Below are 13,694 nucleotides of genomic sequence, written 5' to 3'. Positions count from 1 at the left end.
TCCGGTTACACTGCTGCTTCCTAAATCAAACATGAACCTTACACTTATGTTATGATGAATAACATCGGGCACAAAGAACATTCATGTGCCTTGGTGTTCAGTTAAGTGTCTCGGAGAAATCATTGGACGACAGCGCACTCTAGTGGCACAACTGGGTTTAGCTTCAAAGAAAAGTCTCCAGACAAAAGAAAAAGTGGGTTAAACAGTTTATTGAATTGATTTCTGCTGTTCAGAACTGTTTGTCATCTCCTGCTGACTTTACAATGTGTAAAGAAAGACAGAGGAGAGGTGAGGTGAGGTGAAAGGGGGCGCAGAGTGAAACTATCAACATAAAAAAAAAAAAAATCATACACGTAATTGGCTTATGCACAACTCATCATTCCCACCCCCACCCTCCCCCCCATGAAAAAAATAGCCAAAACGACCCTTTTCGAATACTAAAATACTGTATCAAATGGGGACTTTTTTTTTTTTTTAATTTCAAAACATAAAGGGACTAACTGCTACTTAAAGAAAACCCAAGTACAAATATGTAGATAGTTGTCATTACATACAGGGGAGATACAAGAGAAGTAATAACACAACAGCAGAGTGTTTGAAGGAGGCAAAAGTAAAAAGTAAAGCCAGATGCAGCAGCCGCTGCTCCTTTACGCCCTGCAGCTGTTCATAAAGAACAACAGGGAGGGTTGTTGCGTTTACAACTGTCTAAAAATAATTACACGTTATGATTGAACATAATAAGAAAATCATGCAGTTTAAACAAGCTGGTCTTTTGTTTCCAGATTAAGTGACTAGGTTGTGAGAAGGGAGGGGGGGGGGGATTATTATTATCAGACATATAAAAACATTTAAAAAAAAAACCAAAGGGGGTAAAGGGCTGCTGTTGATTGTGCGATAACTTCTACCATAAATCAAGATCCTTGTGCCTTACGTAGAAAATCCAAGGCCCTGATATGCACCCCGTTGCATCATAATGTACCCGGAGATACGTCACACGTGACATCCAGCACCATTAAAATAAAATACAAAATATTTGTTGAGAAAAGGGAGAGTGCTTTATACAGCTCCTAACGTATTCACACAAGCTACAGTCGAAATGATGAATATAAAATTTTAAACTGCAGGGATGTCATGTCCGCTCGCAAAAAGCAGACGGTAATTAAATACAAACACAAACTTTCAAAAAGGGGGGAGAGATGACAAAATAAAGTCTTGCTACAGAGTAACATCATGCTATAGTGTTTTAAATATTGGCAGTCAAAAACAAACAAAAATAAAAACCCAAGGGATAGGCTAGTACTGATATACATGGCTGGACAGCTAAAATACATTTCTCTAAAATGATAAGGGGATAATTTGAGATCAACTCTTTTTAAGACAGAAATGTCTCCAGGCAAGGAAAACAAAACAAAAACTCGGTGTGTTGGTTTCCAGTCGGCCGTAACAGAAATTGTGCAAAATAAATAGTTTGTTTTAGTTAATTACGTCTCCCTCTGGCTTTCCTGTTGGTTTTTCTTCCAAGTGACCCTGAGAGGTAAACAGTTGTACGAGTCTCGTTTTGAGATGAGAAATCTTTTTCGTTGACGCAGATTTTTACTTGGATTAAAAAAAAAAAATAAAAATAAAAAGCAACTCGAGGTGGGTGACTGGGAATTTCAGTTACAATGGTCAAGTATTTCTGCCCCGTCACTTTACAGGCAATTTTCTGCAAAGCTTATGTACACCAAGGATACTGTCAGGCCCAAGCGCTCCCTAAATGCCATGCAAATGCAAATATTAGTGTTCCTTTGGTTATGTAAAAAAAGAAATCTACATGCATCTCATCCTTTACAAAAATAAAAGTATAGAAAATTACCGTTAAAAATGATCTGAGAATGCTTCCTCCAATGTAAAAAAAACATCATTAGTAATATATTCATATGTATTAATATCTGATTTATTATCTCCATCTAAATTGTATATTAAAACTATAATCAAATATATTCTTTTTTTTGTACTTCTCACACAGTGGATTAATTTCTTTAAGGTTAGTACTGAAAGATTTAAGTGTGAGAGGATATTCTGACTTTGAAGCACCCGGTTTCTCCCCCGACACACATCAGGAAAACGTTAAATAGCAAAACCCTTCAAGAAGTGATTTTCTAATTTTGTTTTACTTCAAGATTTCATTTAGCTCTCCTGATAAGTCTGCATAGCGCGCCGTCATGTACATGTGCAACGTGTACATAACGTTTCTTTTACAAGATCATAGACTCTCTCTTACTGAAATGGTACAACCTAAACGTGGATGTGTTCTCCTAGTTTGGGGTCCCTGTTGTCGCAGGAGACCTAAGTGCTTTGAAAATGCACAGGCTCGAGGAAAGACAAAAGCAAAAAGGAAAAAGAGAAAATAATATATATCAGGAAGAGCGTTCGACAGTGGAGGCATGCTGCTGTCTCGGACAATGTAATACTTGGCCAACCAATCATCTGTTAATAAATTTACAATAAATTTACCCTTGAATGCCCTGTGTTTAAAATTCACAAGTTTCTTCATTTTGTTAGTTTAACTGCACATCAGGGATTAAAAAAAAAGAAAGAAAAGAAAACACCCTCTAACTGACATCTACCTGAACACACTGGATCGAAGTCAAAAATGCCAAACTGCAAGTACAAACCCTCCTGTTGGAAAAAAAGAAAGCATTTTCTTTTGTCTTGTTTTTTTCTCTAAACTGATCAACTTAATCGTGTAATTAATCGTGCTAAGGGCCAGATGTGTTGCCAATGTGGAGTCGAGCATTTTGTACCCTCCATTTGTCGTCTTCCACCAGTCCTCAAAGTTTGTTTTTTTTACCGCCTCCTGTCTGTCGGGGACGGTGCAGCAGAGTCAAGTGCACCTCATTTGGTCTGGCAAATTTGTGCTGAGCCGAGTGTCGGCGGGAAACTGGCCATTTCTTAAAAAAAAAATTTAAAAAAAAAAAAACCGCACAGTCTGTCGAGATCCGGGGTACCGTATCCACCCTAAAGCTATTCAGGTGTAACAAAACTGAAATATGAACACTCCCAACGGAGGGGAGCTGATGATTTGTCTTTTCACTCTAAAAACATCATGTCACAAATCTTTAAAAATCATCAGTTCAAATTAAAAGGAAAGAAATGGCTAGCAGCCAAATTGTTGCTAAGTGTTATTAAAAAAAATAAAAACAGAAAAACTGTGCATAGTCGCCTGAATCTCCTCCCTGTCCTCTGCATGTCTTGGCACGTGACATGGGTGAGGTCTGGTTTATGTATTTTTTTGCGGTTTACCATCCAAGAGAAACTTCATGTTTGAAAAAAAAAAAAAAAAAAAAAAGTGTCTTCAGCCAGCAGGGAGGAGGGATGCACCGGTTGTTTTCGTCATGCTGTGAGGTTTGTCTTGATTGGAGCTCGGTTCCTGCGGGACGAGATGATAAGAAGGTCATTTTTGTTGCTGCTGATTGGCTCATGAAACCGGATTATGCAAGCGGTGCACTTGAAAGATCATTCGCAAACATGCGTAAATGACGTCCACGTGTGCCGCCATGTGTGGTTTGTAGAAGCTATTATTCACGTGAAAAGGCTCCTCACACTTCACCATAACACGAAAATATCAAAACACTGAAAGTCACCGAAGTCAGTCAGCGTACCTGTTTAACGGTGTGTGGCCGCCTGGAGAATTAACTCGGCACCCAGTTGTGAGCGGAGCCCTGCGTGGTTGCCGGGCCCGCGTAGGTTTGGCCTCCAGGCAGCATGGGGTCAAAGTTGAAGTCTATGCCGTCTCCGTCCATGAGGTCACTGTTGATTATGTAGTCCACGTCGCAGTCCAGGTTCTCGGTGAACATGTCTATGTCCAAGTCTGTGGGCAGTCGGTCCTGACTGTTGGGGAAGCAGGGCGAAGCTCCGAACTGACTCAGGCCCTGCAGGTTGGCGCCGAGATTGGCCGAGGCGATGGGCCCCCCGTGGTGAGAGCCCACAGCTGGCGCCGTGGCGTGCTGGGCTTTGAGAGCGGAGAGCTGCGACGGGTCCTGAGACATACCTGAGAGGATCATCCCCAACCCCATCTGAGAGTGGTGCTGGTGCTGGTGCTGCTGGTGCTGCTGCTGCTGCTGGTGGTGCTGCTGCTGCTGGTGGAGGTGGTGCTGCTGCTGCTGCTGCTGCTGCTGCTGCTGCTGCGGCTGCGGCTGCGGCTGCATCGCGATGGTGGACATGGTGTTCGGCTCCAGGCCTTTACCCAACAGCAGCTGGTTGGGTTTGGGCCTCATGCCCACGACGGAGCTGCCCAAACCCATCAGGCCCACCCCTCCGGGGCTGGGCATGAGCGGGTCCACCTGGGTCATGAGGACATCACTGGGAGGAGGGGAGTCGGAGGTGAGCAGCGCCTCCAGGCTGGAGGGCACGTGGGTGCCGTAATGGCCACTGCCACGCGAGCCGGAGCCGGACATGGGGTTGAAGAGGGAGTTGCTGAAGCTCGACGACTCTTTGCTGCTGGGTCCACACTGAGACACGGAGGGCTGGGTCCCGGTGTGGGTGGGGGCCTGCGGGAGGCTGGATGACTGCAGCTGATGGAAGGAGGGGAAGCTGGAGCCTCGAGGCAGCAGGGTGGAGGCAGAGGGCAGCGGAGTGGGAGGCGCCGGTGGTGCAGTGCTGGGACTCGCTCCTCCCTGCTGCCCGGTCATCAAGGTGAGCCCGTCGATCAGGTCCAGCTCCTCCATGAGGGTCTCGGTGAGGGTGGGGGTCAAGCTGCTGGAGGCGTATCTTCCCAGCAGCGCGTCCTCGGGCAGGTTATCGTCGTCCTCCTGGCCGGGAGCGATGGGGGACAGACGTCCGCTCAGGGTGCTGGCGTTGGAGCTCGTGCGTGGGCGGAAGGTGGTCCACATGTCGCTGTCGTCCAGGCTGCCACGGGATGAGGGGCTGCTGCTGTTGACCCCCCATTTAGGAAACTGCTGGGACGAATTGGGGCTGTCTGCACCCGCTGAACCCGTGCTGCCGTCGCCCTGCAGCACCCCTCCAGCACTTCCCAGACCGGCCGCCCCCGCCTGCTTCTTGGTCTGCTTGGCTCTCATGCGGCTCTTCAGCAGCTTGCTGCTGTTGTCCATGGAGGCGGCCCGGCGGCGGGGAGCTTTCCCAGTCTTCCCTCCCTCTGGGTTGAGCATCCACCAGGAGCTCTTTCCTGTCGATTCATTGTGGACCCTCAAGAACTTGTTGTGGAGTGATAGATTGTGGCGAATCGAATTCTGACAATAGAGAAATACAGGAAATATGAAAAATGAAGGATTTGCTGGTTATGAGGCAGTTTCCTTTCATTAAACGGAAGGGTTTTGTTTGCAGATTAATGGCTTTAAATTATCCTCTCAAAACTAAAGACCGAGTATACCTGGTAATAAATTATACTGAAGAATAAAGATGCAACGATTAGTCAATTGCGTCATCTAAACCAACCTGGGAGTCACAAAACCCCCAAAGAGGTCACAAGATAAACTGTCATGAAATGAATAACAGGACAGAAAAAAACATTATTTAACTGCTAAACAAGGTCAGACTTTTTATTTTCTTTACTTTTGAGGGTCTAGCTAACTTTACATGTTTAACTATTAACTTTCTGTCCTTGTTTTTCTCGACTCAAAAAAAGGGAATCAAAACTAATAGACATGCAAACTGTAATAATAAGTCTAAAGGAGCTATTACTTTGTTTAAGAAAAAAAAAAAAAAAAACCCTCTGTGATCCACTGGGCTGGACTAATAGTAGTAAAGTGTGTCTCATCAACAAAACAACAGGTACTTTGCCATATCTACATAAATATAGTGTACTATACTTTGATGTCAGTATGTGTATTTCCTTTTCCCGTATTGTCCAGTCACAGTATTCACGCGCAAACCAGTTCTTTTCAATTTTAAAGTCATAAAAAAAATTAAAAAAAAGACTTAAAGCTGGATGCTGTGAGGATGAACCGGTGGTCTCACCTTCCAGCCGGCTGAGCTGTTGCTGTCTCCTTTATCCCTGAAGTAAGGCACCGTCTTCACCATCCACTCGTATATCTGAGCCAGGGTCAGCCTCTTCTCCGGGGAGTTCTCGATGGCCTGGCTGATCAGATCCGCGTAGCTCTGGTTACCCCACGCGTTGCGCCGGGAGGACCCTTTGCGGGGCGTCGCGCCGGCTCCGCCCACACCGGCCACGACCCCGCCCTCGGCAGCCGCCGCCGCCGCCGCTTTCTCGGGCTCAGACGTGATTTGCTGCGGCTCGGGCTTGTCCTCGTCGGCGGGCGGGGTCCCGGCGGCGGACTCGGTGCCGTCCCCCCCCTCCGGCTTGACAGCGGAGATGTCGGGTCTCGGCAGCGGCCATGTGCAGGAGCGGGGTCTGCTCTGCGGCTCGAAATCTGGGTCAATCGGGGGCACCGATGACTCGTCCATGTCGGTGCTCTGAACTTCCGCTCAACCTCAAATACGCGTTTCACTTAAAACATCTACCGTCACAGTTCAAAGGTAACTTTGATGCGTTCAAAAACTTCTGAACACAACAACAACAACAACAACAACAACAACAACAACAACAATATCCTGAGGCCACTGCGGGGGTGTCAGATGAGGGCCCTAGAAAAGAGACGTAATAATCTGGACACACCAGTAGCCTCGGTTAATCCTCAGATTGGAGATTAGGGAACCCAAATAATCTCTTTAATAGTAACTATCATAAACCTTCCGATTTATATAGAATGAAGAAGGGCTGGGACTGGGGTCCCTTTGTTTGAATGAAATAAAAACAAAAGTGGCAGAGTGACGCCAAAACATCTGGATCTCCAGATGTTTGGGCTCACCTGGAAATCAATTAGGGATGAAAACTAATGAAATTCCTCGACGCAAACATTCAATTTAAAGGATGAACGAGTTGTAAAAGTTATTTTTCTAGACATTCATTTACGAATGAAACAAAAATGAAGAATTATTTCGTACCAAATTCAAGGACGATTACTGTAAAACTCCACGCAGGGATTAAGCTGGTTACAAAGGAGCTTCAGGGGAGAGCTCCTGTCCGTCTGTACTTGTAAACAACGCGATGTCTGAGCTCTCAGCGAGACACAAAACGAGCCAAACTTTACATTAAAAATCCCCCCCCAGACAGTCATAAACCGGAGCGGTTTAATTGGGAGTCCAGTGGAAGTGAGCTGCGGCTGAAGGTCCGAGCAGCGCGTTTATTCAACAACGTGTGGGCAGTAAAGAGCCTGTGAGCTGGAACCAAACAACTAACTTCCAGGACAGGGAGGGCGGTTCAATAGTGTTTACGGTGATTTAAAAAAAAAAAAAAAAAAAAAAAAAAAGATAACAGAAATATAGTAAGAAAAGTCCGTGCCTCAGGTCTGCACGATCCGCCACATTGAGGCCGGGCGCATGTCACCATCTGCCATGTTTCCCCACACTCCTGCCGCCGCACACGATGCTCGAAGAGGCGCTTACAAAAAAAAAAAAAAAAAAAAAAAAAAACCTCTGTCGACCGGAGGCCCGCACCTCAGCCGAATTTAGCTGCGCGGCGTCGGCAGACGATCCTCACGGCTCGACCCCGGGCGCCGGGGTGAGAGCTGGGTCGCCCCGGCGGGTCCGTCGGCTCCCACTCGCCGCACTTTGAAAACGGCACGATAGCCTCCGTAACGTTAGCCGCGTTAAGCTCCTGCTACTCCAGAGTTTACAATCCGTGGAAAAGTCCGCGAAAAGCCTCCGATAACTTCGCCCAAGTGGCCGTTTCTAATCAGCGACGACTTTTGTAGAACTTCCTGTCGTCGCGGCTGTCAAAATATTCACTCCTTCACTGTCTTTTCGACTTGTTTTGTTTTGTTTTGTTTTGACTCGAGGCGAAGACTCCCTTCTGACGTCTGTTTACCACTGTCAGGCAACGCGGTCTGCGTCTGCGCGGAACGGAATTCTGGGAACCCGAGTCGTTCATGTGACAACACAGGCGTAAACAGCAGAGGCAACACCTGCGGTGGGACGGTGTAACAGTTTATGAAAGCCATTTAAGGTATTACGAGTAATTACAGAGCAGAGACAAAAAACAACAACAACAACAACAACAACAAAAAACAGGCTGCCAAACAACATGTTTTATAGAATAACGTTTAATGTTTCTGCTTTATTTGTCAACTCCCTCTACTGTTTGGTCAGATTAACATGTTAGGAAGCCTGAGGACAAAATCAAAACTAAAAACATTTGATGGGCCTCTGTAGAGTTCCCTAAATTTCTGAAAATAAATAGTTTAATTATACACCCAGATAACCAGAAACCAACCTCGTACTCCCGGGCCGTGGTATGAACCGGTTTTGAATTTTGATTAAGAATGACTTTATTTAGCAATATGTGTGGTGTGAGCACAATATAAACAAACTAATTTAAAGTCTTACAAATCATACAAGTAATAAACTTTGAAAGACAGAAAGACCTGTAAACAAATTCAAGGCCCTCCTTGGTTGATACCTTTGATGTTATAAATACTTCTAAAAATAGCATTGTGTGGATTTTTTTTTTTTTTTTTTTTTTGACGATTATTATATTTTGCACATTTGGCATGGAAATGCAAAGATATGCAGGAGTGACATGATGTGCTATAAAGGTCCCAGACGAGAATTAAACCAGGGATGCCACAGGTAGCATGGGGCTTGTTTTAATCACTGTCCTTTTCTTTTGCCTTATGTTTTGATGCTTTTAATGGTTTTATGTGAAGCACTTTGAATTGCCTTGTTGTTGAAATGTGCTATACAAATAAACTTGCCTTGCCTTGTTTGTGAACCCACGAGAATACTGGATTTTTTTTTTTTTTTTTACTGAACGAATAAATGTATACCATTTTTGTCTCATTTGTTTAACTGGGTTCTTTTTATCTACTGTTAAGGCTGTCATTCATTTCTGATTATGTTTTAACTCATATTTATGCTGAAAAAATACAAACTTTCAAACACCACTCTGTATGTTTTAATTATCAGGCCACTAGATAATATGTGTGTAACTATCTCATATTCAGTGACACTCAGGCTTCAGGGGGCCCTGAGGGTGTGAGGCCTTGGGTCATTTGCCCGGCTGGTAATCCAAACTCTTTTTAGAGTTTAGTCATGGAAGTCCATTCATGAAATTTGGGAACAATATGTGTCACAAAACAATCTAAACTTTTCTGAGCTCAAAAAAACATCTCACAGCCTTAATGAGGTCATCAGTGATCCAGCTCCACTCATCGATGAAGACGATGATGTATGCTTGAAATCCTATAAAAAGATAGTAAATGGACAGTCGAGTGTAGATTATTTTGTCACACGATGACACTGTTAAAGTAAAGTCTGACTGCAGTCACATTTTCATTCATCAAAGACATGACTTTGTATGAACTCTGTCATTAGAGACGACCTGGATTCTTTTAACCTGAAAATCTTAGTGACCAAAACAATCAACTTTTATCTTGAAATGAATTTACTGACGATTATATCCAATAAGAAAATGTTCAATTCCACAGAGAAACAAAATGTCTGAGACATTATTTTAACCATTAATTTGGCACTGTTTGTGTAACTTGCTGCGGGTGGTGGGGGTGGACGTGCCCACCGTCTCCTGGATCAATGACTACCTGACAGGCAGACCACAGTTTGTCCGTCTGGGCGGTGTGCTGTCTGATACGGTGGTCAGTGGTACTGGAGCTCCACAGGGAACTGTTCTGTCTCCCTTTCTGTTCACCTTATACACCACTGACTTCCAGTACAACTCAGAGTCCTGCCATCTGCAGAAGTTCTCTGATGACTCTGCAGTGGTTGGATGTATAAGGGATGGACGGGAGGACGAGTACACGGCAGTAGTGGAGGACTTTGTGGAGTGGGCGGGTAGAAATCACCTGCTCCTGAATGTGGCCAAGACCAGAGAGATGGTAGTCGACTTCAGGAGGAAGGCGACGGCTCCACAACCGCTGAGAGTTCTGGGAGAGGAGGTGGACATGGTGGAGGAGTACAAGTACCTGGGTGTGTCCATCGACAACAGACTGAACTGGAAGACCAACATCAATGCTGTTTACAAGAAGGTGATGAGTCAACTCTTTTTCTTGAGGAAACTTCGATCCTTCAATGTGTGCAGCGAGATGTTGGAGATGTTCTACCAGTCTGTTGTGGCCAGTGCATTGTACTTCGCTGTGGTCTGCTGGGGGAGCAGCATTGGAGCCGGTGACACCAACAGACTTAACAAACTGGTTAAGAAGGCCGGCTCCATCATCGGCTACAAACTGGACAGCCTGGAAAAGGTGGTGGAGAGGAGGACGCTGAACAAACTATTGTCCATATTGGATAATCCTGTCCACCCTCTCCACCACCTGCTGCAGGGACAGCGGAGCACTTTCTCTAAAAGATTCCTCCAGCTCCGCTGTCACAAGGACAGATACAGGAGATCATTCCTGCCCACTGCAATAAGACTGTACAATAACTCACCTCTGGCAAAATCCATCACAGTACAATAACACTGTTGACTGTGTTTCTTGGTTTGTTTGTATATTATATATATAGATATATACTGTACTGTATGTATATATATATATATATATATATATATGTTGACTGTGTTTCTTGGTTTGTTGTATATAATATATATAGATATATAATATACTGTATATACTGTGCATTTTATATTTATATTTTTTTACTGCTATTTACTGCTATTTTATTTTATTGCTTTTCTATTATTATATTATTCTATTCTATTCTATTCTATTCTATTCTATTCTATTCTATTCTATTATTTTATTCTATTATTTCTATTATTATCTTATTGCTTCTGTATGCTGCTGTAGCGAAAAAATTTCCCCTCAGGGATTAATAAAGTAAATACCTACCTACCTACCTACCTACCTACCTTTTGCCTCATCACTGGACTTACTGTTGTGAAATGCTGGGCCTTTTGTTGCCTGGGTCTTTGTACAGGAGAGTAATGAACAGGAAAATGGCATTAAAATTAGGAAGTGAGAAAGCCCCTAGTTTAGTCCATCGGTGGTCGGTTGCATGTCAGATTTATCATAGTTGTCATAGTTTTGCTTTAACCGCCACGTAGCTTTTTGTGTGGTATTTCCTTTTGAATACTCGTGTAGCTTCCTGCTCTTTGTGTTGAAAAGCAACACACCCCAGTGACACTGCACTTAATCTCCATCTTTAATGTTAGTCTATAAATCCTGCGCCATTCCTCATTAGCTGAGTCATGACTGAGAAGAGGCTTCCTGTGTGAAATGCTTCAGTGGCTCCAGGTGTCTGATAGCCAGGTGCAGATTCTGTTTGCCTGTTGCTCTGCTATGACTAACCTAATTGCTCATGCGGTGGGATCAACAGAAGAAACCAGAGAACATGTGCTGTCTGTAACCAGGCAGGACTCACCACAGTGCCCTGCTTTCTCTTATATTGATTAGCTTTTTTCTGTGCTGGCTTTGTCACTCACTTCTCCCAAAAGCTGTGTCAGGCGTGAGAACGGGTGATGCGGACCTACGCCACTGGCTGCGTTGATCTTCTTCTTTAAAATTAGAGGTTTTAGGATTAGGCTGGGCGAGCAAGCACTGATCCGTTTTAATTCACTTTGAAATAAACACATACCGCTGATGGCTCTGTTAAATCAGTTGTAATTTAGCTGTTTGAATTGACGTGAGGCTTCGATGAGGGTGCTAAAAAAAGCTTAAAGTGGCAGAAAGACCTTAAAAGCCTGACCTTATTTTAACCCTTCTTTGTGAATCACTGTTCATTGCTACAGTTGGTATTGCACAAACTTTGATAACCTGGTTGAGCAGGAAGTTTTAGTCTTAATTGTTTTTTTCTGAACACTCTACCTGTTTGCTAGACAGTTAAATGTACTGATGTCATTTGAGCTCCACTGATACAGTTTTATTCATTTGGAGAGGAAAAAGCAAAGAATCACGTAATTGGAAGGAAGTATCTTCTACATTCAGTAATCATCAGTCAGACTGTTCAGATACTCCAGAGAAGATGTCCAGACATCAATCAACAACACCTTTTTATGATAGGATATGTTGTACCAACAATTCCAGCATGTTGTTGCTTTGTAAAAACACACATGTCCCAACACATCATCCTGTTGATGGTTAACGGCTTCAGAGTAACTTTTGTAACTCACGATACAAAAATATCAGACATGTCTCTTTTTCAAGTTACGCCAAGTGAAGTGTTACAAATAATATTTTTGGTACTTAATTCAGCAAATACAAAATTCCACTGTAAATAATTACAAAAATATAAGATGGATAATTAATAATTAGTAATAATTAATTTGCACTTTCAGGTAGGTTTTTTTTTATATTTAAGCTTGTCATGGTAAAAGTCACACTTCATAGGATATTTTAATTCTCACAGCAGAAAGAGGCAACACTCCATCAAAATAATCATCGCATGAATTTACTATGCAAATCATGGCTTTGGCACAAACGCATCAGTTGGGAAATTTTCATAACACAACTCGTCACAGATGCTGTTTTTGATCGAAATTCACGCTGAGACCTGGATAACTTGTTTCCTCTGCTTATTAAGACCACAGGACTGATGTGGGATACATGCCAGCCAGTAGACGTGCATATAACAGAAACCACCTGCAAATTCTTCCTCAAATGTCACCGTGGAGACAGCAGGTTTTGTTTGGGTGCCAGATTTTGTGTGGTTTCATGATTGTTTGCAGCCTCTGATGAAAGTCTGATAATTAAAATGACTCAAAAAATAGACTCTGTTTTGGGGTAATCCTATAGAATTAGTAATTACCTTTAAAAAGTAACTGAAGTAGGAAAGATTATGTGAAGTCTACCATATTATAGAATAGGCTAATAGGTATTTAATGTAAATCTGTTGTATAAATGTCATGGCATCCTGTGGTTTGATGTATGTTTGTTAAATATTGGTGAAATGCAATCCACTACGAAGTGGAGACGTTATCTTTGGCTGTACAGTATGACCTTTTTCTGAACTAACATGCGTCAAGTGGGGATCGAACCAGTTACATCTCACTGAGGAAACCGCTCTAGCCACTGCACCACTGTGTCACATGTTGTCTGAAATATGATTAAAAAAAAGTCATACTGTAGAATCAAAATGTATTTATGGGATTTTGGGGGATGAAGTTTGTGGTACTTTGCACTGAAATCCACATACCCTTTATTGTTATTGATCTCTTGTTCTTTATAGTATAACTCGAGTAGCGGCGGAGAAAGTGTTTCCCAGAGTTCACTCAGAGCTTTCCAGTGAATCAACCGACAGTCTGGTTAACTCAACAGGTAAAAGATTGTAGTTCACCAAAGTTGCTATTAATGGTTCAAATGGTTCAAATTTCACCTCGGCCTGTTGATGGTGATTCAACTTTTAGTGAAGTTGAAACTTTTGGAGAAATTTTCAACGTTTTGCATACACTTCACATTACAGGAAGATATTTGATATCACTGCAGACCCTGTTGACAACATGTATATCTACTATCCAAAGAATGTCTGCGGCAATTTTGGTCGCATTTGAATGAATATTTGTGGACGGTGGAGTTATAGGTTGCAGTGAGCCAAAGATTTGACACAATGCAGGTAAAACCCTGGGAAGGTTGGTGGTGCAGTGATTAGCACTGTTGCCTCTCCGCAAAAAGGTTTGGGGTTTGAGCACTCCCTTTGTGATGAATAATTTTTTTTTTTTTTAAAAAGCAAAAAAATAGCAAAAGGTT

At 43.1% G+C, this 13,694-nt stretch overlaps 1 protein-coding gene across 1 annotated transcript; it reads right to left on the bottom strand.

Moving 5' to 3' along the window:
• Window positions 1-193: 193 nt before the first annotated feature.
• foxo4 (forkhead box O4) lies at window positions 194-6,527 on the bottom strand. The gene is made up of 3 exons (XM_069694411.1): window positions 5,959-6,527; window positions 3,645-5,231; window positions 194-3,412 (listed from the first exon to the last, which is right to left on the bottom strand). The coding sequence occupies exons 1-2, from the start codon at window positions 6,403-6,405 to the stop codon at window positions 3,675-3,677; spliced, it is 2,004 nt and encodes a 667-aa protein (XP_069550512.1). The 5' UTR covers window positions 6,406-6,527; the 3' UTR covers window positions 194-3,412; window positions 3,645-3,674.
• Between the last annotated feature and the right edge of the window lie 7,167 nt (window positions 6,528-13,694).

Source organism: Brachyistius frenatus, unplaced genomic scaffold (assembly GCF_029030835.1).
Source record: "Brachyistius frenatus isolate BFR_SWC_R1_liver_20210118 unplaced genomic scaffold, ASM2903083v1 Contig_17, whole genome shotgun sequence".
Classification (NCBI taxonomy): domain Eukaryota; kingdom Metazoa; phylum Chordata; class Actinopteri; family Embiotocidae; genus Brachyistius; species Brachyistius frenatus.
The sequence above is the reverse complement of the archived record's forward strand: the minus strand, read 5'-3'. Positions and strand labels throughout refer to the sequence as shown.